The sequence below is a fragment of the Euwallacea fornicatus genome, chromosome 39, assembly GCF_040115645.1.
Source record: "Euwallacea fornicatus isolate EFF26 chromosome 39, ASM4011564v1, whole genome shotgun sequence".
In the NCBI taxonomy this organism is placed as follows: domain Eukaryota; kingdom Metazoa; phylum Arthropoda; class Insecta; order Coleoptera; family Curculionidae; genus Euwallacea; species Euwallacea fornicatus.
The window spans coordinates 1,005,544-1,029,198 of NC_089579.1; the positions used below are offsets into that span (position 1 = coordinate 1,005,544).

General features: G+C 35.2%; 5 protein-coding genes across 6 annotated transcripts; 4 read left to right on the forward strand and 1 right to left on the reverse strand.

The window, feature by feature from the left end:
• The first annotated feature begins 55 nt into the window (after positions 1-55).
• On the forward strand, positions 56-3,473 carry AspRS-m (aspartyl-tRNA synthetase, mitochondrial). The gene is made up of 9 exons (XM_066301416.1): positions 56-237; positions 1,150-1,431; positions 1,484-1,606; positions 1,665-1,907; positions 1,964-2,320; positions 2,382-2,699; positions 2,757-2,972; positions 3,026-3,173; positions 3,229-3,473. The coding sequence occupies exons 1-9, from the start codon at positions 154-156 to the stop codon at positions 3,420-3,422; spliced, it is 1,965 nt and encodes a 654-aa protein (XP_066157513.1). The 5' UTR covers positions 56-153; the 3' UTR covers positions 3,423-3,473.
• Positions 3,474-3,624: 151 nt separating this feature from the next.
• Positions 3,625-5,204, reverse strand: LOC136349700 (uncharacterized). The gene has a single exon (XM_066301419.1). The coding sequence runs from the start codon at positions 4,812-4,814 to the stop codon at positions 4,146-4,148; it is 669 nt and encodes a 222-aa protein (XP_066157516.1). The 5' UTR covers positions 4,815-5,204; the 3' UTR covers positions 3,625-4,145.
• Positions 5,205-6,207: 1,003 nt separating this feature from the next.
• On the forward strand, positions 6,208-11,399 carry LOC136349696 (uncharacterized). The gene is made up of 8 exons (XM_066301415.1): positions 6,208-6,559; positions 7,009-7,162; positions 7,350-7,735; positions 7,787-8,009; positions 8,057-8,182; positions 8,234-8,415; positions 8,467-8,704; positions 8,758-11,399. Exons 1-8 carry the CDS (start codon positions 6,387-6,389, stop codon positions 9,244-9,246), a joined length of 1,971 nt encoding a protein of 656 aa, XP_066157512.1. The 5' UTR covers positions 6,208-6,386; the 3' UTR covers positions 9,247-11,399.
• Positions 11,400-12,132: 733 nt separating this feature from the next.
• LOC136349698 (uncharacterized) lies at positions 12,133-17,604 on the forward strand. Of its 2 annotated transcripts, none has more exons than XM_066301418.1 (9): positions 12,133-12,268; positions 14,859-15,107; positions 15,177-15,399; positions 15,455-15,594; positions 15,671-15,776; positions 15,834-15,923; positions 16,404-16,635; positions 16,803-16,946; positions 17,009-17,604. In XM_066301418.1, the coding sequence occupies exons 2-9, from the start codon at positions 14,955-14,957 to the stop codon at positions 17,082-17,084; spliced, it is 1,164 nt and encodes a 387-aa protein (XP_066157515.1). In that variant the 5' UTR covers positions 12,133-12,268; positions 14,859-14,954; the 3' UTR covers positions 17,085-17,604. The 2 variants fall into 2 exon arrangements, with proteins under 2 accessions (XP_066157515.1, XP_066157514.1); XM_066301417.1 differs by lacking the exon at positions 12,133-12,268 and adding an exon at positions 13,484-13,767.
• A 187-nt stretch (positions 17,605-17,791) lies between these two features.
• On the forward strand, positions 17,792-23,520 carry Arpc5 (Actin-related protein 2/3 complex, subunit 5). The gene is made up of 3 exons (XM_066301420.1): positions 17,792-18,038; positions 20,742-20,814; positions 23,210-23,520. Exons 1-3 carry the CDS (start codon positions 17,899-17,901, stop codon positions 23,447-23,449), a joined length of 453 nt encoding a protein of 150 aa, XP_066157517.1. The 5' UTR covers positions 17,792-17,898; the 3' UTR covers positions 23,450-23,520.
• The last annotated feature ends 135 nt before the right edge of the window (positions 23,521-23,655 follow it).

A 23,655-nucleotide genomic window follows, 5' to 3' on the forward strand; every position in this document is an offset into this window, starting at 1 on the left:
TTTTCGTTTTTTTCAAAGCTTATTAATTTGTTCTAAGTGTTCTACCTACACCTGTGCGGATTCGTTCCGTGCTCTGTCAGCCTGACAGGAGATTTGAGGTTAAGATTTGCGTTTTTATTTGAATTTTGATTTTCAAATTAAATTTTCACAAAAATGAACAAATTCTTAAGGAAATTTGTATTTGATAAATTGAAATATCTTCGTTTATACGGAGTAGCACCAATTCAAGTTAGACACGTAAGTACGGAATAGATTTTGTCTGTGCAGAAAGGATTTCTTATTATCTCATATTCCAAATGTTTATGTCGTTTCTGTTTAATATATTCTGATAATTCTATAATGGATAAAATTACCATTTCTTAGAAAAGTGGTGCTGTAATATAGCGACCATCATACGGCGTCAATAATACTTTCTAACGTAAAACATGATTTTGCATACTGTTACACAATGTATACATCATACTTTACAAATTACTGAACTATTTTCGCATACCTCCTCAAGGTATTTTAGACACATTTCCATGGTAATTTGATGTGCAAAAATTCATGAATAATCTACCCTTTTCCTCTACTTAAAAAACTACAACACTACACACAACTACAAAAACGTAAATGCACTGGCACATTTTATAATTGCCACCACATTACAGTACTGCTTCCCTAGGAAACTCTAATTTAACTGAGAGGTTTTAATTAACCTCAAGGCTCCTCACACTGTATACAGTAATTCACACATAGTATCTCTGTTTACTTAACACATGTAACACCCAGTCTACAGGGTGTCTCAGGCCTTATAAATATGATTTCAAAAATCTTTAGAATAATTTATTGTCAGCCTTACGTACGAACTTGATAAATCAATTTTTCCCAATTTTAAAGGAAATGTAAAAAATGATAGTTTCAAAATCTATGGCCAAAAGTAAAATTTGGCCGACAATATTTCAAGGTGGTTTGTTCATATTAATATAAATTGTAATTACCTTATATGTCCATAACTTTCCTTAGTGAGATAACTGAGACATTAAATTTCGAATTTTTTAAGCAACATTTTCTTCACTGGTATAATCAGCTTTAAACCAAATTTAACTAATGATTTTATAATGACTTTCTGTTAACATTTTACATCTATTCGCTATTTAAAATTTTTAGATCCATTTGGATCTTCCACCAGCAGACTCATTAGCTCGACCATTAACTTCCTTGAAACCTGAGAAATCAGTGTATCCATTAGACAATAACACTGATTCTTCTGATAAACCACTGTGCAGTGTTAACAAATACACTAATAGAACACATACATGTGGTGAACTCAACATTAACCATGTGGGCTGTGAGGTGGTGCTATATGGCTGGTTAGGATACCAAAGAATGAATAAGTTTGTAGTATTAAGGGATAGTTATGGAGAAACACAACTTCTAATTGATGATGAGGTAAATATGATTAGTAGTAAACAAGCAAATAAGTTTCAACATAGGGTTTTAGCATAAAAACATCCAGAATACAATTGAACGCACCCCTTATGAGAGCATTATTAAAATTAAGGGCACTGTGTCAGCGCGTCCTAAAGACATGATAAATGTTAAACAGAAAACTGGAGAAATTGAGGTGAACATTTGTGTTCAAACTAAGCAAGAGCACAACTAAAATCTTTGTAAATTTGTAGATACAAGTAGATGAATTACAAGTAATCAACCAAGCAAGAAATGTATTACCATTTAGTATAAGAGAATTCCAAATGGCAAAGGAAGCATTAAGAATGCAGTACAGATACTTAGATATAAGATTTCGGCAGATGCAAAGGAACTTAAGAATCAGATCAAAACTTTTTATGAAAATGAGGGAGTTCTTAATTGCTAATCATTTTGTGGACGTTGAAACTCCTACGTTGTTTAAATCCACTCCAGGAGTAGGTGGAGAATCTTCGATTAAATCATAATTTTTCCTTATTATAACATAATTTAGGGTGCCCAGGAGTTTGTAGTACCGACGCGATTTCCAGGGAAATTTTATTCCCTAGTGCAAAGCCCCCAACAGTTTAAACAAATGCTAATGGCTGGGGCTTTGGATAGATATTTTCAAATAGCAAAGTGTTATCGAGATGAAGGCAGCAGATCAGATAGACAGCCTGAATTCACTCAATTAGATGTAGAACTGTCTTTTACAAGCGTCGAAGAAGTTTTACATTTAATCGAGGAGTTATTGTTTTATTCACTGCCTGAGCTATTTGGAGAAGTCCCCAGAAAATTTCTACGGATATCCTATGAAGAAGCATTAGAGACTTATGGCAGTGACAAGCCTGATGTTTCTTTCCCCTATAAGGTAAAGAGCACAAAAAATATTTGGGTCCCTCTGTAAACATTACATTTTAGGACTCTTTCAGTTACAAAATTGCACGGACATTCTCAAGGGCAACAGCAAACTCAACAGTGAGAACAACTTTGGTGTCTATCTTCTAGATTTTACCGTTGAAACCCTGCAAGACGCGTGCATTTTAAGTAAATCTATCAAAGAAAAGACAGGAAAAATTGCTAATCAGTATCCTAGGGCGAAATTAATCCAAAGCAAAGTAGTGCGGGAGGATTGGCCTGGTAAAATGCAGAAAATATTCTCAGTTGAAGAGTCAAATCAGATATTATCAAGGCATTGTATAAAAGATGGTTCAGTAGTGTTTATCGCTTATGGGAATAAATATGATGCTGTGAGTGTTCATTGCTAAACACATAAGATTATATAATATTGGTATAATTTTTTAAAGAGAAACTTATTGGGAAAAATACGACTTGAATATGTAAAGTTGCTGGAAGAAAAGTCAAATACCAGGATTAGGCACAACGGCAATCACTTCCTCTGGGTAGTGGATTTTCCCCTGTTCGAATCCAACACAGAAAGTGGAGAATTCCAATCTGCTCATCATCCTTTTACAGCACCGCATTCCGATGACTTGCACCTGCTGGATGAGGACCCGTTAAAGGTATCTGAAGAGAAGAAGCTCTCTAAAAATTGTTCAGGTTTAACTTTTAACAGGTTCGAGCCTTGGCCTACGACTTAGTCCTCAATGGAAATGAAGTAGGAGGAGGTTCCATTCGTATTCATGATCCAATGTTGCAAAAAAAGGTTTTGAAGTTACTTAAAATTGAAAAGGAAACTTTGCAACACATTGTGGATATGTTGGGTATGCGTTAAAAGGCATTTCGATCGTTCTGTTTATAGTTCGTTTTTAATTTTAGGCTCAGGTTGTCCCCCACATGGGGGAATAGCATTAGGACTTGATCGCCTTTTAGCTGTGCTTTTAAATACGAGCAGTATTCGTGATGTTATAGCGTTTCCGAAAACTTTCGAGGGAAGGGATCCAGTGAGTCAGGCACCTTCTGAGGTTGCAGAGGAGATCCTAAGATTGTATCATATAAGATCAACCACATAATTGTAACCCCTTCTTTTACGTTTTGAAATAATAAATTTTAATATGCATAAATTTTGTTTTTTTTCCCAATATTCAAACCTATTTCTATTTTTAAATCATATATGACCTGCAGACTAAACAGCCACAGATCTGCTTTTTTGATTAACTATTTTCATGAACAAGTTTTGGATTTCAATGGCAATAATGACAATTACTATAAAAATAAAGTGAGAAATAAATCGTATATTTTTTAAATTATTATTTCAAATTATTTTCATGTTAAATTTAATTTTTAAATTAATACAATTTTTTCATTTTATGATATATAAAGGATTATTTTAAATATGTCAATTTTACACAAGAAACACTCCCAAAAAGATATATATGTTCTTAAAGTGAATTAAATGTAATTGGACATTTGGAAACGCCCTAAAGTGATACCTCAAATGGTACTAAAGACAACATAATGTTTTAAAGCTTAAGCAGCTGAGCTGAAAGTCAACTTTTGAAACTTTTAAACAACTGACCTTTTTTTTTTAACCAAAAGCAGACTTCATAGCTCCTAACAATCCACAACAACAAGTACTTCTTAACATTATCAACTTCAAACGGATATTAAAAACCTGCATAATTAAATCTTAAAGATGGTTAATAATGTGAACAGCCACTCTGGAAACACTCATTAAAAATAGTTATTAATAAAACCATGATAATTGGATTAGTTAGGACCAAAATACAATATTTTTAAATGTCACTAGGTAAAATGTCTGGTATCAAATACGTGCAAAGTTCTATTTCTGTGGTGACAAATGTGACTTTCTGTGCAGTTTTCTCATTGAGCCATCCTTTAATTATGGGCCAACATCCTGAAAATATTGTGGGTGCATTGATAATAAGACATATCCCTAATCTTTCAGGATAATGCCTGCTTAGCAGCCATATTAAGTTCTTTATAAATTGGTAATCCATGCAATTGAGACTGAAATCTTTCAAATCAAACACAATACATAAATTATCTATCACCTCTTCAAAACATCGCTTGCAAGCATCTTCCAAACAGTAGACAATAAACTTTGTTAATTCATCTATGTCCCTATCACTAATATTGTGGTTTTTGGCAGGTATATACACTACTGGCCTCCCCTGCATGTCGCGATGTTTCAGCACCCTGGCTTTATTAGCTTCTAGGTTCTTCTTCACCACTGGATGATCAGCAGTCAATTCAGCAACTCCATAATCTTTTTTCCATTTATTGGTCTTGAGAATTTGTTGGAAGGCGCTATCAGCAGTGGTGAAAGCTTTTAGATACCTTTTTAATGAAAAGTCGTTGTGGTACTGCTCAGGGTCCGCTTCAGATATCAATTTCATACGATTTTTAAGATCTTGGAAACTTACTTCTGGGCTTATGGACATTTTGACTGTAGTTGGTCAGTGATAATAAATGCGTCGGCAGAAAGAGTATAGATTTTTTTACTATCTTATCGAGTATACGATAAGAGTTAATAAATTCGAGCATCAAAAGTATCTTTCCTGTTCTTCATGTCAATCATATTGACCAAATTTATGCTTAAGTAACTAATGATATGCAGATATGAATTTCAGCGCTTAAGATTAGTAAATCAAGGTAGTGAATTACTTAACTTTTTGTAGATTGTTTACGGTTTTTGAAAAGTATTTTCCGTAGAGTTTGCATAAGTGTACTACATTTTGATTCACCTAATTATTTAAAAAAAATGGTATTTTAGCTCCATTTTGACAGTAACCTCAATAGGCTGATTCAAGCACTTGTCGGTTTTCGTGAAACTGATCCGAGCAACTATCTCAACATCCTTTTTCATCTTTACCAACTAAAGGGAGACAAAAAATATATACTTTGAGTAGTGCGCAAGATCATGATATAACAAATGTCTTGTCATCAAAACACACCTTGACATATACATATGTCCAATTGTTGAATAACGAAATCCCGCTAACATGCTAGAGATCCGGGTTCAAGTCAAGGTGGAGATTTGCAGCATCATTTACATTTTATCAAAAAAGAAAAATTAAATATTAGCTGGTTGACAGTTGCTATTGACTAGTAACCGTCATAACCAAAAAAAAGGATATTGTTGAACCTTTGCAATAGGTCGAAAATAACTCATTTTGGTTGATACGAGTCGTCAAAGGTCAAAATCGATTTTGCGGCGCATGTTTACTGCACATCACGTGCTATTTAAAAAATTAACGACTTTCTATCGTCTACTGATGATCAATTTAGATGCATACGCAGCTACTGTGTTTAGAGCTTTAGTGGACGACCATCGTCAAATGTTTAAGCTTTATTTTTATCAGTTTTATTATTCTTATATTACTTGCGTTTACCTGTCTAATTTCCGAATGAAGATGTACGAAGACTGACAAATCATGAACAATAACGAAACATCACATAACTTACATTAAAAATCCAACGTTCCTTACAACTTGACCTGCTAATATCTCAAGAAGGACCCCCAAAGTAAATTGTGTCAAATAATCGAATTTCAACTTCAGAAATCAGTGATAAAGTTGTGTATAGAAAATTTTGGGACACTCTGTCTATAAGGTTTTCCGTACAAAAGCTAAATTCAAGAATTCCTACGATCTGCAAACAACTTTCAAGGAAATGAAGCAAGCTCACATACTTCAGATCAAAATGTCGTTACTATTTTACTCTTCGTGTAAGTGTATAGGTGTAGAATCCGAGTAATTCGAACATATGTTAAATCTGTCAATGCCACCTGATTTTGACAGTCACCAGATTGGGTTGACAGATTGACTGCTGAAACTGATAGTAAATAGAATAAACTAATAGTTTTGCCGGAAAACTTTTTGTTTTCTGATTTAATGTAAAATATATTGGGGCATAAATTACTGAAAATATCTTAACTTTCGTTTCAGTGATTAAGCACTAAACTAACTCACTCTATGCCCTCATCGCTATTAACAAACATGCATGTATCATAGATGGGTAACTATGTGAGATTACATAAGAGAAGGAGCATGTATGTTTTACGAATGTTTACTTTAACATTCAAGAGAAAACTCCTGTTTTTCATTTTTTTGGCTGCAACTAGCGTTATTTTATTGTTGTGGCCCCGTTATTATCTGATAAATGACATTGATCGAAAGCAGAGACTGTAAGTATCATATTAAAATCAGATGTATAATTAACATTAACAAGTAAGAGAATACTATTGTTCAATTTAGCCACAATTTAAATGAACGTGTACCTCTCGCGAATTGCGATGTTCCAATAGTGAGCCTTGAATTTGGACCTTCTTTATAATAGAAATATTTGCGTATTCCAAAGTTCCAATATAAAACTATCATTGGCTCAAATAGGGCAAAAAAATCTCTTTATTTACGTGAAAGAAACGTTTTTACTAATTTGCAAATGAATGTCTCCCATACCTATAATTTGGCCCAGCCCTTAACTCGTTCCCACCCACTTACATTTAGAGAGTTTTAAGTTCAAAATATCCCATCAATCATATGAATGTACGCTTTCTTCCTTCTTTGTTTGTTTATTTATTATTTATCTATTAGTTCAGTGATTATTTTATTTTATTTCAATTTATTCTTGTAGTCAAAAAATTGATTTGCTCATTAAAGAACAAGCCAGCACGTTAGCCTGTAAACAACCGAAGCTTAATGTTTATAATCCAGAAATAATGAAATTTGTGAAAAGTGTTCCTCCAATAGACTGCTCTAAGGCTGGCATAGACTGGGTAAAATGTCAGGTAAGTTTCTATTAGAAAACAAATTTCAAGCAAAACTCCATTGGAGAATTTGGACATCCAAAAGGTGCACACTAACTGCAGCAATATGTCATAAGTTATGATAAAACAAGGGCATTTAAAAATTGTCAACCATATTGCTGCAACTGTGCAGATGTCTGAATATACCATAAAATAAACCTAAATTTAGGGCTCAGAATGTGTCATTCAAGATGAAGCAAGGCAAAAATATGGCCCAATCAAATGCTCTTTTACTGACATAATTAGGATAAATGATTTCGAATTGTCAGATGGGGAAACAACCTATTCTTCAGAATACTATAAGCTAGAGAAAAGTGACGTAGTAAGGGCTTCTTGTCAGTCATCAGAGCACAAGTGGTCGGGAACATTGACGGGCATAAGATTAGAAAATAGTATCTGGGATAGATCTAATTGGGAAGAAATGAAAAGCACTGCCGCAAAAATGAATGTTTTAATATTTGGATATGATTCTTTATCTAGGAACGCGTTTATTAGGAAATTGCCAAAGACATATGAATATCTTTCAAAGAATTTGGATTCCGTTGTTTTAGAAGGGTAAATTGAGTCAGTCAAACAAAAGATAAAAAATAAGAAAACAATTTCTAGGTATAACATCGTAGGTGATGGCACTCCTCAAGCTTTAATCCCTCTTCTAACTGGAAAAACAGAATTAGAACTGCCAGATACCAGAAAACGTGTAAAAGACACTGTATTTGTAAACTTATACCCATTTATATGGAACGAATACAAAGCCGCAGGTTATGTAACTGCATTCTTTGAAGATGTTCCAAATATTGGGACATTCACGTACAGACTTAACGGTTTCAAGGTAATTTATCCCTATTAGACTGTTTCCGAATTAATTATAATATTTAGGAGGTACCCACTGACCATTACATGCGGCCTTATTATCTGGCCAACCTAGGTGAACAAAGTAAATGGCCCAAATTGTGTACTGGGGACTCACCAAGACATCAGATTATTCTAAACGCAATCAAAGACGTGAGTCTTCATTTGAATCAATTTTGGTCAAATAATCTGTTTGGTCCTTAGTTTTTTAGTGTCTATAGAACCAAACCCAAATTTCTATTCGCGTTTCATGGCGAACTCTCCCATGATGACTATAACTTGATTGGTGTGGCTGATAACGATACTGCAAACTTTATAAAAGAGTTGGATTTATCTGGAGCTTTAAATAATACTATTTTGATTGTGATGGCAGACCATGGACATAGGTATAAATAATAACACAAATTGATATATAGTCTGTTAACAAAGATAAATAGATTTGCAGCTGTTCGGAATACGGTTCAAGGAAAACAGGAAGAACGTCTACCATTTTTCTCTTTCACTTTCCCAAGTTGGTTCAAATTGAAATATCCGGCCGAATATTTAAATATAAAAACTAACAGGGATATGCTGACAACCCCATTTGATGTTCACACAACGCTTCAACATATTTTGGACTTTTCATATATTCCTTATGCTGATATTACTCAGCGAGGCGTCTCTCTATTTTCACAGGTAGGTTTCAATTTTATAAGTTCCATAAACACCCATTTACGTTTCTTATGCAGATTCCATCTCAAAGATCGTGTTCTCATGCTTACATAGAGCCCCACTGGTGCGCCTGTTTAGACTGGCAAGCCATCAACTTGACACATCCTTTAACAAGCCGCATTGCATCCGCTCTAGTGGACACCATAAATAACTTTACAGCTGTGCACAGAGACATTTGTTCACCAATAAATATTTCCCGCATATTCTGGATAACGAAACTGACCCCTAATCAGAATCTACTCAGATTCAGACAAAATGCTGATATCGACGGTTTCGTGGCCGACCTTTCTGCCAAATTGAAAGTTAAGACTGATTTGTATCAGACCAAAGTTTCTATGATTCCTGGAGATTCCATATTTGAGGCTTCCGTAGAGCATGTTAAAGAGGGCGATTTTCTGCAGGTGAAAATGTCAGATATTAGTAGGATTAACATGTACAGGGAGCAGGCGTGGTGTGTCGAAAAGGATTTTCCTGATTTTAGGAAATATTGTTTTTGTCGTTCTTAATAGCGGATTGTGATTGAATCAGTATTTCTAAGTAGTATTTTTGTGTTTTTCGGTTACTTTCACTTTTTGTAACAATATACGACTTTTTTGAATCACGATAGCAAAAAATGAATTTTTTGCGTAATTTAGATTCCTAACTAATTTTAGGGACATAATAATTATCGGATATGTATAGTATGTAGGGAAACTCGGGGGAATGGCGGGCGTATTTTATAAAATATTTTTTTCTTATCATCCTATCCAGGTATAAAATATATATTGAATTATACAGGGTGTTAAAAAAAGATTGTAAAATATTTAAAGAGGTAATAGTAGGAACCAAAATAAGCAAAAAAGTCTTAATAAACATGGGTTCACAAAGTAACGGTTTCGGAGATATGGAAGGTTATTCTTTTTTTAACAACTTATTTATTTATAAACAAACAAAAATTATTATTTTCCTATTCAATTTTTTTATATCGCAAAAATTTACATTTTCTTATCATGATCTAAGCTTTAAATATTTGATTGTTGTCTGTGTACAAGTTTTCATTTGCTATGCCTGTTTACTCTAACACAGAACTAGCCGACATGCATTTCATGTATAATCGTGCTAATGGCATTGCCACCAAAGCGTGGCGTCTTTATGCTGAAATTTATCCAAATCGCCAGATTCCCTGTCATCCTATATTTTGAACAATTTATTAAAGATTGCATGATCCCGGTTCATTGAACAAACAATGTTATTTATCCGGAAGATCAAGGTCAATATCTACTAGAGTAGAAAAATTTTTATCACGAATAGAGCATAATCCAGGAACGAGTGTGCGAAGAATATCAGCTGCGGTGGGAATTAGTGTTCCTCTTGTTTAGAAAACCCTCTACGAGCAGCTGCTTTATCCATACCATATACAACGAGTACAGGCCTTAAATTCACTTGATCATCGAGCATGTTTGGTTTTTTTGCCGCTAGTTTCTACGCAGTGATGCTGAAAATCCCCGTTTTCTTGCCAACATTCTTTTTACTGATGAGGCCGGATTCACGCGAAACGGAGTTGTTAATTTTCACAATACTCATATTTGGGCCAACGAAAATCCCTATGCTCTAATGGAATCTGGACATCAGACACGTTTTTCATTAAACATTTGGATGATTATTCTAGGCGACAGGTTTCTAAGTCCTGTTGTTTTACCAACCCGATTAACAGGCGCTGTTTACTTCAACTTTCTACAAAACACAATGGGTGACCTTTTTGACGACATTCTTTTAGACCAAAGGCAACAAATGTGGTTTTAGCATAATGGTGTTCCAGCTTATTTTTCAGCAGCAGTATTTAGACCAAACTTTTCCACGCAGATAGGTAGGAAGGGGCGGACCTGTATTATGGCCTGCAAGATCGCCTGATTTCAACCCTCGAGATTTCTTTTTTTGGGGATATTTGAAAACATTGGTCTATGGTACTCCTATAAATAACTTCAAGGAGCTGCAGCTACGAATTAATCAAAAATGCTAATAAATCCGAGACAACAAGGGAGTTTTAGAAAGGGTTCGAATATCCTTCAGACAAAGATGTTGGGCCTGCTTGGAAATGGAAGGAGGACACTTTGAACACCTTATGTAACCATATTTTTTTGTTTTTGTTAGAGGCTTTTTTTGTTATTTGTAGATAATAAATAAGTAATAAGTAATTAGAAATAAGTTTTTCAAAAAAGAATAACCTTCCATATCTCCGAAACCGTTACTTTGTGGACCCATGTTTATTAAGACTTTTTTGATTATTTTGGTTCATTCTATTACCTCTTCAAATATTTTACAATCTTTTCTTAACACCCTGTATGCAAACGAGCCGTCATCAAGTGTAAACTGAGAGGTGGCGAACGCTCCTCAATCTTTCCAACGAACCCAGAGAAGTTCTGTCGACATGTTATGACACTTACGTTATAAAAACCGACGCATATATTACTACAATTTAGAATATGTTAACGGTTTACAGGTTTTTCCATTCTTTTCTATGGACCTTGTAGCATCTTAAAATTCGCTATAATTTTTTTCACATTAATTTAAAGTATTTTAAACTTGAATTATATCTTAAGGAAAACGAAACAACACCTGTGATATCTGGCTGAATCACTGTCTGCAAAGACGTGTTCGTATGTTCGCTAGTATTATTAAGGTTAAGAAAGATAGGGATAAGATTTCAAGCTAAAATTTAATATTGTGCTTTAGATTTATAGACGACTGCAAATATTTACTGATCGTGACTGTTACTCTGTGTTCCCCTTTACTACTTATTTTACAGACTTATGTAGAATTGTGAATTGCCATTTCCCATGACTTAATTAAAAGATAAACTAGTATAGTTTTTTCGACAACTATTGAGCTAAGCTTTAATTGAATTTGTAAAAATATTTGTTTCGATTATTAAAATTGATTGTTATTAACTTTTTTTTATCTATATTTTATTTACGTACTAGGAAATGAATAGCAAAGAAATTACTTATTTGCTGTGAGATGGCATTGCTTTACAATCAAAAGTCTACTGGTAGTTTTTGCTAATAAATATTTCTGATCTTTGATTTTCATTAGTTCCAATCTTATTCGTGTCGAATCTCATATGCAAATGAATTTTTCAAAATTGTTTATACTCTTCAAGAAAAACGAAGATTGGCTGAAATTTATCATAAGAAGTATAATTGAGCAAGATCTGCAGATTTCCTTTCAAAATTATAATTAACATGCCTTAATGAATTTTTATAAATTGGATAATAAACTAGTTATTTGAAGTGTCTAATTTTTAGTGGAGCACCCTGTGTAAACGTGCATGCATATTCTGAATAATTATAATGAAATACAATATTCAGAAATCAAAAACTCACAAGGCTCCTTCGCCATTTTAAAGTTTTTCAATTTTAAACTCAATATTTGGACATTCATCGTATACAGTTTACTGTATCATTTGGAATTGTCCAGGCCCTAAACCCTTTGAAACAATTTTCTGTCTACAGTTGCGCTGACTTGAACCACAGGTTCACTTCATTACAGGTTAATTTCTTCAACGAAAATCTCAGTATATTAATCCTCTAGTGTAGCATAGATGCTTATAGCAGGATCCATCCCCTTCAGTGGTTGGTTCCTCCGCTCTGAACCACCGAAATCAGAACTAAACCCCCAAAAAAGTGACGAAAGGATCTACCATCTGACTTTACTATGAGCAGTCTAACTCGCAACGATAATAATTTTTATGTTTTTCTTGCATGGATATCAAGTGATTTCATTTTAAAATGTTTTATTCGTTTATAAAAGGTTTTATTCAATAAATGACAAATTCTAGTTTAAGAAATTTATATACGAAAATGTATGAGAGTAACTGTAAATCGAGGCAACCAAAAATACATGTAAAAACCTCCGATTGGTAAGAATTTGTTGGATATACAATTAGAGCAGCTAATCAGCGAAGACATATTTTGAAATGTCTGATTCAACACTGGATGAACTATCTTCATAATCAGAATAAAAGAAAACATAAGCAATCATATTAGAGAGTTTGCTTTATGATCTGGATCAAGGATTTGTTTACTCCGTAAATTTTAAAATGCATGATAAATTTAAAGCGTTACTAACAGGCAACTAAAAGACTTTGTATTCTTTGTTGCCTACCCTTCAAATCTAAAAATGTCAAAAAGAATGCAACTTGCGCTATTATTGACTAACGTTCTTGGGAACTTGCCGCTTGCGACCATTCTAAATAATTTGAGTACGGTGATTCGTTAAATTTAGGAATTATGCAACTAGAATTTTCTTGCAGTTGCCGTCAATTAGCAATGCCACTGCCAGGGAAATTTCCCAAACTCTAGGAAATTTATGGAATTACCACGGTGACAGACAATTGCATTTTGTGTGCAGCTAACGAAGTTTTAAACGAAAAAAAATCAAACTTAATCTCTTATCAATCAGGAATAAAGCTTTTGAGTTATATTAGTTCTTTCTGGCAAAGATTGGAAAATTATTGATGAATATTTGAAATAACAAAAGACTCACCTGATAACTCTGGCGTCAGCCTGTTCATTTGTTTTTGCTGATGTCCACTCAAATCATTTGCGATGAAGTATTGGAATTTTACATCTCATCGTTATACATATGCACGTAACTAATTCAATTAATAAATTATTTCATGGATGAATAGTGAAAATACCTATTGCATTAATAGTTCATTAATAAATCTACATCTACAGTTTTTGAGCAGGTATCCGATCGAATCGGACGAGATAAATGACATCAAGTGAGCCGCGATTGCACTGACCAATCACATGGCTCGTTTCTTATTTAAATGCCGAATCTGCGTCTGTTCAAGTTTCATTTGTTTTAATGCCAAACCATTTTGTTTTGTTATGTGTCACAACACTCGATTAAGTATATTAAATTATATTCCCCTTTGAATTTATATTATTTAGTTATTATAAGTTATTAAGTGTGGTAAAGTGAAGACACTGGTTTGACCAATGGGAACAAAAACATGTTCCGCCAAGGCGGATCTAAGTTTTGTGAGTATAAACAAAGGTTGCTATAGTGGTCAAAAACGAAACAAAAATGGCCGGTCAGGGAACTGCAGTTTTTGAACAAAGAAAGCAAGAAATCGGAGGGTGAAAAGCTCGAGCACGTTAAGTTTTTAGCGGGTAAAAATATCCGATCCTGCCTATGGGCGGAAACCAGTTTCTTGAATATCGTTGAGTGAGCTTTTTTGGGGGAATGACATGAACCTGAAGTGCATTGCACATGGCTGAGTTCTCTTTATTGAACCCAATAACACCTTATATTTACATTAATTTTGGACTATTCGCTCTTCGCGACATCAAATGCCAGTATTGGGCTACACCCCTGAGCGTGTTGCACTTAGAGAAATCACTTATTCGGGCCAGCAGGGCTACGCATGGATTATGTACACGGAGAAACAGAATCACGTTAATGTTTTGCGTATTATTTTCAACTCAGCAATCGTGAATACTTTGGAAACTGCAATACACTTATGCGTGTACCTCCTGAATATTCCGAATCGGATCGATCAGTTAAGGCAAAAATGAAGATGAATAGGAACATTAATATGTAATTAATGTTTTTATGTAACAATACTGATTAAAATGGGACATTAAGTTAATTGTCTTTCAAAGTACTTTGGTTTCAAAAAATATTGTAATGTTTGCATTGCAGTAAAAAGGCAAACAAATTTACTAGGTATAAACCAAAGATTAAACCGTTCCTCCGACTTTAGTGGCAAGTTCAAAAATCTTATAACGTAATAAGTAAATCATTACTGCAATCTATACGTGACGTAGAAAAGAGAATACCTCGTAAAAATGGTTTTATTTAAATAATTTTTGGCTTGCGTGTTTGCATATAGGAGTACAAAAAACGATTAAATTTTCAACCATATTTATCAATGTATTTACGAGTTATCAGAAATTTTATTTTATTATTTTTACCCCATTTGACATACTGAATAATTTTGAATTTTAACTCGACAATGTTCACTTTTCTCGCTCATTATGATCATCTATTTAAAAGCCCACGTTTCTTTCTCCGCATCTACAATTATAAAGCTTCTTTTCTTACTTCTTGTCTCGTAATATTTTTACAGGCGTTGAAAGCAGTTAATATAAAGGAATCAATACAAACTTATCAGTTATCAAAGATATATGTGAACCGACTAGTGAAAATATCGCTGTTAAATATCATGTATCGAAGGATCAACATCGCTCGCGATGAATTTGTACTGAGATCCTACCCGAGCCCTTATTATGTTTTCAAGAAGGATTCTGAGAATTCCTTCATCAAGGTGTATAAATCTGCCGGACAAGGAATAGTTGATGCTTTGCAAAAGGATTATGTAAGTGATTTGAGAGGATTAAAAAAGTCGCAATTTTTTGAACATCAATTATTTGCTTTATATTTATAGTTGAAGGAAGTAAGGATGCATTTGATTCATAAAAATAGTGACGAACTCTTAGAAATGTACACTCTTAAAGTGAAATACAACAAGAAGGACGCCAAAGCCAGTAGGCGTACTTCTGAAGCGAAAAATGCGACTATTGAATTTCTTGAAGCGCTAGCTAATTTACCGGGCAAACTATTGAACGAGAATGAGGTGAAAATAGAGTTTGATCTGCTGTACAACGAAGGTTTTTATTATTTTCACCTAAGAGGGATCTATAGAAATTGGTTTCATATTCGCAGAAACTCCGCAAGAATACGAACCGCCGTTCTTTGAAGCTTCAAAGGGCCAATTGAGAGATATTGCATTTTCGCAATGTGTATCCTTGGGCAATGTGGATACTGGATTTCACAAAATCAGTAGTTATGGAAGAGGAAAAAATGTAAAGGTTTCTTCATTAAACGATTAATATTAAACGGTAATTTCGATGTGTTAACAGTTATTCTTAATAAATTTAGTTCCTTATCTCCCGTGCAACTACGCCCATTTCCTTTGTTGAGAGCGTCCAAGAAGAGCCTAAGAAAAATGTAATTGAACTTAAAATACCAAAACGAGAAAATGAAGGTATGAAAAAATTTCACCTTGAAATATTTAGTGATATTTTTTTCCTTTAACAATTAGATAATGAAAAACCACCCTCAAAGAAAGCCAAAATTTCAAACCCGACCTCCTGTTCCACAGAAACTTGGTTTGATACAATTTGTAGTGCAGGTAAGACATACAGTGCCTCTGGGTTGGGGCTTACCATTTAGGCAAAATCTGGAGTTTTTGACTGATTTTAATTATTTTTTTGTTAGTTAAATATTTAAAGTGAACATTCGAATAGTACGTTCACTTTTCACACGTAGTCATAGTCAAATATTTTATGGGGTCAAATTTCACAAAATACTGTTGGAGCAATTTCAAAGAACAATTAATTTCCACTTATCACAGTTTAAAACGGATCTGTATTATATTTTTATTGTTCTGCACCATTAGGTATTTTTGTGGTCTAACAGCCTGTATCGCAAAACAAAGAAAAGTCGATACAAGTAACAGATTCATTGTTAAAATATCCTTAACTGCAACGTTTTCCTAAATTAAATGTAGAATATTTGCGAATATTAGAAAAACGGTTTTTGTCACAAACCAAAAAAAAAATTTAATCGATACGGACGAGTTTTTGGCCACTGAGTAATTTCTCTGCTTCAGAAGCGATTTCGTTGAGTTCCAGCGAAGACGGGATTCAATGCTTATGCGAATGGAGTTTACCGAAGCAGTTTAGCCAAATCCGATGCTCGCACTGTTTCTCCAGAGTGCACTTAGCTTGTCACGGTTATCTCAAAGAAGAGGATATAAAAAAGGACAAGTTTTTGTGTTTTTGTTGTTCGGACAATAGGAAACATGTTCCCTTGTCGTCATTGAAAAAGCTTATGAAGTTACGGTAAGTGTTAAACGGAGTCAGATATTCCATTGGCCTTTGTTATAATAACTATGCAGGATGTCCCAAACTCAATGGAACTAAACGTTCTTCAAGAACGATTGAAAGAATCGCTCTGATATTCTTCTATACTCTTTATTTAGTATCCAACACTTTCTTCTTTGATTTAGGATCACACTCTTCGGTTTACATGTCAATAAAATTATTCCTGAAGAGATTAAATGTGCAACGGGAGACGATATGACTTTCCTCTTGACTAAATTGGAAGAATTTGGTATATTGCAGAAAACGAAATCAACTGATAATTCCTGGGCGTATGTATTTTCGGTTTATTTATCTTTTTATAGCACATTCTTATCAACATTTCATGTTTCAGCGATTTCAGTTTCGAAGCAGTTGAGAAATCTATTAAGACAGTGTTTCATTGCCCCAATTCTGAGAGTTTTGAATAGATTTTCATATTATCATGTATTTAATTTAACAGCTTTTTCGAATTACCGCTTTCAAGCAATTTTTGACCACTCGATATGTTTTCAAGCTGATTCCCGTGTTCGATTTTAAAAGATCATTCGCTCGTAGTTCGAGCATCACTTCTGAGTTTCTGAGAAATTACTCTGAAATATGGTTTCGAACGGTCTGGATTGATTGAATCATTTTTACATAGCGATGTTAGTGGTGTAGGCTTCAATCATGAATTTAATACTCTTTACAGTTTCCAATTATGTTTGAATTCTTCCCAGATTCTCGATTTGAATTTGATTGTTTGAGAATCGAATGACGTTGATCGAAGTCTGACATCTGACGTCGTAGATCATTTTCGAAGTGAACAGATTTCTTAATGCGCGATAGGGCCACAGTAACGCGAAAACGCTATAAGTTTATTCTAATCTCGGTTTTCAAGTTTATCCTATTTTTTAAGTTTTTAGTTGTACCTAAGTAAGTTTTTTGAAAATACATATTTATTCACTTCTTGCCGTTATGTCTGTTTATTAGAGTTTACTACGTCAAGCAAAAGTACAAAAATACAGAAATATAAAACGTCAGCTGTTTCATTACTGTCAGCTTTGACATGTCGGAGTCAATAGAGTAGTAAGAGAACGCACTACTCCAAATATCGATGTCATCCTTATGATTCCCATTCCCATCCCTACTCCTCTTAATTAAAGTAAGAACTTTAACCTCACTTTATGGGTGTTGTCTTTTTGCAAGTTTCTACGTTATTCGTCGATTTTCTTTATTATTCAAACATTTTAATTAAAAGCGTAGATGGCGAAAAACACCTCGAGTTCGGCCTTCCGAAAAATTGACGTCGACCAGTACTGCGAAGATAATTACAAGGAGGATGAAGTTGACCAAGTGGGGCCCCATGGACCAGATGAGAATGAAGTTAAGAATCTACTGCAAAAATATCCTTTTACTTCAGTCAATGCGGTTTGTTCCTACAGAGAATAGTTCATTTTATTTTGTTTTTATTATGCTTTGCACCAAATTCCACCAAAGCATCTGCATCAATTAAAAAAAATTAAATGTGAAGCCCGATTTACAGTTCCTTAACCTTTTCCCTATTATCGAGAAATATATTTGCCATAACGTGACCTTCTTTGAACCAATACTTTCGCAGGGGCAAAATTGGTTGAATAAAAGGTTTATTTTCTGTGGGAAATGAGTTTTAGCATAAAGAAGTACTTACAATTAGCATAAAGTAAGTAATAAGATTTTGCTGATTATAAATGATTACAATAAATAGATAAAGAATTAAATTGAGCATATTGAGTTACAAAATAAAGCAGGGAAGTATAGAAATTAAGTAAAACATGAGAATTAACGGCAATATTATGCTGGAATGACTGAATAACAAATATATACTGGGTAAGCTGTTATGAAACTGACACAGGGTGGGTACACGTAGGGGACCTCAAAATATGATGATTTGAACTTTGCTTTCTACCTGTTAATAGTTGAGGAGACATGAGTCTCTGAATTTGGCTTGTAACTTTCTAAAAAACAGCATATTTTGGTAATTTCATCACCACACAATCAAATGTGGAACATGTTTTGTTCTTATTAACATCTTTAAACAGTAGAAATGAGAAATCAATAGACGCTCAGTAAGAGTTGGATTAGGGTTAAAATAAAGTATAAAAATGTTGGAATTTTTTAAATTTAGTAGTAGCTAATAAGTATAGGATTAATATCAAATTAAATTCTGCTCCTGTCCTTGAAAATCTTATCTTTGTTAATAAAATCGAATTTTTGGGAAATAGCACCAAATCGTATTTGTTATTTGTATTTAAAGAGAATTCCAAATAAAAACTGCATGATATCATTTTTATATCTCTACTTATTGCTAAATCCCTTAAAGAATCAAGAAATTTTCATTAAGATTAAAAGTTTTAGAACAACATTTTTAATAGTGAATGGTATTAATCCTTTTTTAGTTACTTTACTCATTAAAAAATCCTAACTTTGATAGACTGCCTTTTCCCTAATCCAATCCTTATTATGCAATTTCATATTTCTACCAATTGAAGATGTTGATGAGAATGAACTATGTATATTCCAAATTTTGGTTGAGTAATGATGACAAATTACTGAAATATGCCATTTCGTGGAAATTTACAAGCTAACTTCAGAAATCAATATCTCCTTGATAATTAACTGCAGAAGAAAATATATTCAACAAATTCATGATGTTATCAGGCTCCCTACATGTACCTGGTGTATCACCCTGTCTGTGTCTATACAAGATGTTTCAGGAAGAAAAGGTCTTAGGTTGAGGGTGAATCTAAGATGTAGTTAAATGTAGTCAGACAGAGCGCCTTAGCCTGAGTCTTTTGAGATCTAGGCATTTTAGTAAATTATGTGGAAAACTTGGCTTTTTTATTTGAACTGGCTATTTCCACACTTCCTGCCGTTCAAAACACAAATGTAGCTACATTTTACAAATCCACATTAAATTTTTTATAAAGTATGATAGTGTTTGTTGGGCCATTTTAAACCCAACGTTGCTGTCTAAAAATTAGGAAAATCTAAATCTCCTCATTTCCTCGTACTGCTCAATGGCAACTTATACAATGAGCTTCGCAGCTAACTTTTTGAAGCTTTGACCCTCTCTTCCTGTAATACCGTGTATAGATTAACTGTAAAATCTGCTGAATGCTTTACTGGCAGAATTCGATTTGCATCACAAATTTCTGTGTTGTAATTTTATCACTTTAAAGATCAAAATTCCTCAGTAAAAGTTGCTTCCACAGAAAAGAAATTTCTTATTTAATTTTACCGCAGGTATAAGACGCGACAGCTAATTTTTTGAAAAATTCTTCCTCATTCGGGTAAAAGCTGTAGGTGAATGTTGTTTGGAGCATTAACCCTCGAAGTAGCGGTCTCTCTTTGTCTGGCTTTGCAAATCATTCTCTGCCTCACCTTTTGTGGTGATTCATGGAATATATGCAGACCAGATTTGCTGGCAAATTTCCGTTTCACGTGTTTACCTCCTTCATATTCATTTTAATCCCGTCTTTTCTGACCTTTTTAACGGTTGAGCATAATGTGTGGAAAAAAGCATTTTGAATTTGAGTATGATATGATCGTTTCAACGGACGTTGATTTAATAAGAGAGGAAAATCGAAGGGAAAACTGATTTACTGCCATCGGAAATGTGCACACTATCCTGAGTGAATTTTGTATTGTTTCGGGCAAACCAAAATTGGTTTTCTCTCTTGTGGAAACAGAGCCATAGAAAGACTCATCAAGGCATATGCATCATCGTTACGGTGCAAGGCAGCACTTTAAAATTGAATTCATCATCAGCGATGTGAACTAAATGAATTTATTAAACGTATTTATTTGTTAAACGTATTGTTCTTTCTATTTAAGCTCCAAGTTCAACCTCCCATTGTTCCTATCTTATTACTTGTTTGTTAAATCTCCAACGTGAAACGTAAGTATGTTCCTATTTAAAGTATTGGATTTGTTACTGAAAAGTTGCGTTAGACGATTTGATGTAAGTAATTTGTAATTTTCACATTCATTTGAAATGCTTTTTTAGTAAAATTGTTATTGCATTTTGCCCGTCACTTTTAACATACATTTTCTTAACTAAAGATCACAGGAAAGCTCATAGATGCGCTGAAGGTAGTACTAATAAATGCACCGTTAGGATCAAAGAATCAGCAGATCAAGGTAGGTAAAACGACTACTACAGCTGATTTAATTAATTTACGATGATAGGGGGGATTTTCAAACTCAAAGCTTATTTTAGCTATCTATTTAGTCGAGCAAATAAAACCGCCAAATAATACCATGTTAGATTACATGGAACGCTCCAATGGGGTTTGTATACGCGTTGCAATCTCATATCTTATATACACAAATGTATTCAAGGCTACCTATTGTACACAACCTAATAGCTTAAAGATGATCAAATTCAGCATAAATACGCGCCAGAAGGTTCAGCATTCGCACCATCTTATTTTATGTAACTACAGGTTTGCATAGGAATATACTGATTAAATACTGATTTTCAGAGGAATGATACGTTTGCGAGAGGTGTGAATACAATACGGAGGGTTCCTCTACAAGATCTATTCCCAGCTAATTTCCTCATTTTTAACAGTAGAAAAACGACTCGAGCGGAGACTTCTCTTCGTTCTGCTGGTAGAAATTGAGAACGGTCTCGTTGCCCACCTCTGCAGGATTCATTCTCGCCAGCAACGCAAACTCCCTTACCTTAGGTGAAACTCCCAATTTTTAGACACTTTTGGATTTCTCTTTAAGGTCAGTTTACCTAAGGCGCTTCCATCTCTTAAATTTACCTTTTTTGAGTTATTCCGGAAAATTTTTCATTTCGACGGCTGCAAGATCTCGGCGTTGCCCCTTAACCGCCGTGATTTTCGGCATCGGCCCTTTGGGGCTAAGAGAGGACCTAATTAAGTACGTCTCGACGTATCTGAGGAAGTCTTCCAGGAAAATCGAGATGCGCCTCCCAATTTGCGTCATTTCAAACGTTAATAACTTGTCTGTTTCAAATGGAGTGCCCCAATTGTCTCGACGCGCTCGCGTCTCGAATGCAAAGAGCCGCAGTGTGTTTTAATACGGACCCAAACCTAGCCGGTCCCGAGTCCCAGAAAATTGGCCCTTTTCGCGAGTCAAGGCTAAACGTTAATGACGACGCTCTCAAACATTGATTTTTCTTCAAAAAACGTATATTATTAGGGGCCCCGTTCGCCCAAAAAATCCGATTGCGAAATTTCCACTTTTCCAAATTTTCCGGAATAACTCGAAAACGGTCAATTTTAAATACCTCCCTTGAACTAAAGAAATCCGTGTCGCGTGTAGGATGAGGGCGGTGAGGCCATTTTCAAGTTCTACCCCTAAAACGAAGAGGGGTCCCCGCGTGCGGACCTTTTTTCCCAATGTCAGAAATAAAGAAATTAGATGAGGGTAAATTGTTAATGAGACACCCTGTAGGTCGCACCATTTGAGAAAGGTGGTCGAATCGCTCTGAGCAGCTCGGCGGTCCGCCGTGGAATTTATCGCGTCGCAAATAGGCATTTACAAGCTTTAAATTCGTTTGTATCGCCGTTCACGTTAAGAAACATGAGGCCCGAGGCATACTTACGTCCTTTTTTCTAGCCATGATTCATTCTAGTCGATGTGCGCCGTCCCATTACCAAAAGCCGACAGCTTTTTCATCAAGAGCCTCTGGTAGGCTTAATGAAGCCTGGCCGTGAGCTCCACAATTCCTAAGAAGGCACCTTATCAGGGCTAGTGCCCTTCCTACCAAGAGTATGAAGTTTCCTCGTAACTTCAAGCGGGGGAATATCACTAAATTCAGACTTAGCACCTCCTCGCTGCGGCCGTTCGAGCGCTCACCGTGAAAGCTCTCAAAGTGACTCAACTCAAATTATGTGTGTCTCGTTCACGATTTGTGCCCGGGTGGTTTCGGTTATAGGGGGGGCTTTATGCTCCTTGGTGCTAACACTCTCCATTCTTCCGAAAGTTGTTAACCTGGAGAGGAATGGAGATCTGCGTAGCACAGAAAGATTGTTGCGCAACACCTGCTCAGCATCGGAAATGTAAAAAAGGCATCTGAGATCTGTTAGGCGTTTTGACTCTGTGCGGCCTGAAACGCTCCGAGCAAGCACCGCTGCATTCCGACGTCCCGTCCACTCGATGGGCCCCGCGCCTTCTCTTCGGAACCTCTCAGTCACTGTTGCAGCGGAGCTTTCGTGATAGAATTTCCGATATTCCGTTGACTCTCAGGAGATTTGGCTCCGTTGCGTTTTTCTCTCGCTCAAGGTTCATCATTCCTCTAATCGCTTTGACGCTCTGTGCGACCAGGAAAACACTCGTGTGCCCAACTTTGCATTCAACACTTTCGTCCAACAAACGCATTAGAGCGCCTCTGCTGCGCGCGAGGAGGTTCTCCATGGCGACCAGAAAGTTGCTCGGGCTACTTTTCGAACGGCTCAGATCGGTGTACTTTGAACCTGAACATCTCAGAATTGGCTCGTCCTCGAGTCAACCCGAGTAGCTTTCTGGAAAAGCCGTAAAGAATAGACATTGTCCTTTGCAGGAAAACGCTCTAAACCTGACGCTCCGCGTGCTGCTATCAATTAAACCCTCACAAATAGAGGAGGCAGTCGGTTCCCTCGAAGAAGAGCAGCTGGACGTACTAATGAAGTATGTCTACAAGGGTTTTGAAAACCCTTCCGAAGGGAGCAGCGGACATTTGCTAGTGTGGCACGAGAAGGTTTACAACGTTGCCGGAGTGGGATGCATCGTCAGGGTTTTATCCGACACTCGTCGGGCATGAACGAAACCAAAAGTTACGTTATTATCGACTTTTTTTTTGTACTTCTAAGTAATAAATGATATACAGAGTAATTTTAAGCTTATCACTCCTTCAGATCTCGCTAGATAAATGGGTCAAGTCGACCGACGCATTGCGAGTACCCCATTAGTTGAATTTAACATGAATCTTGCCTGTCCATAGATGATTCGGTCCTTCGCAATTAAACT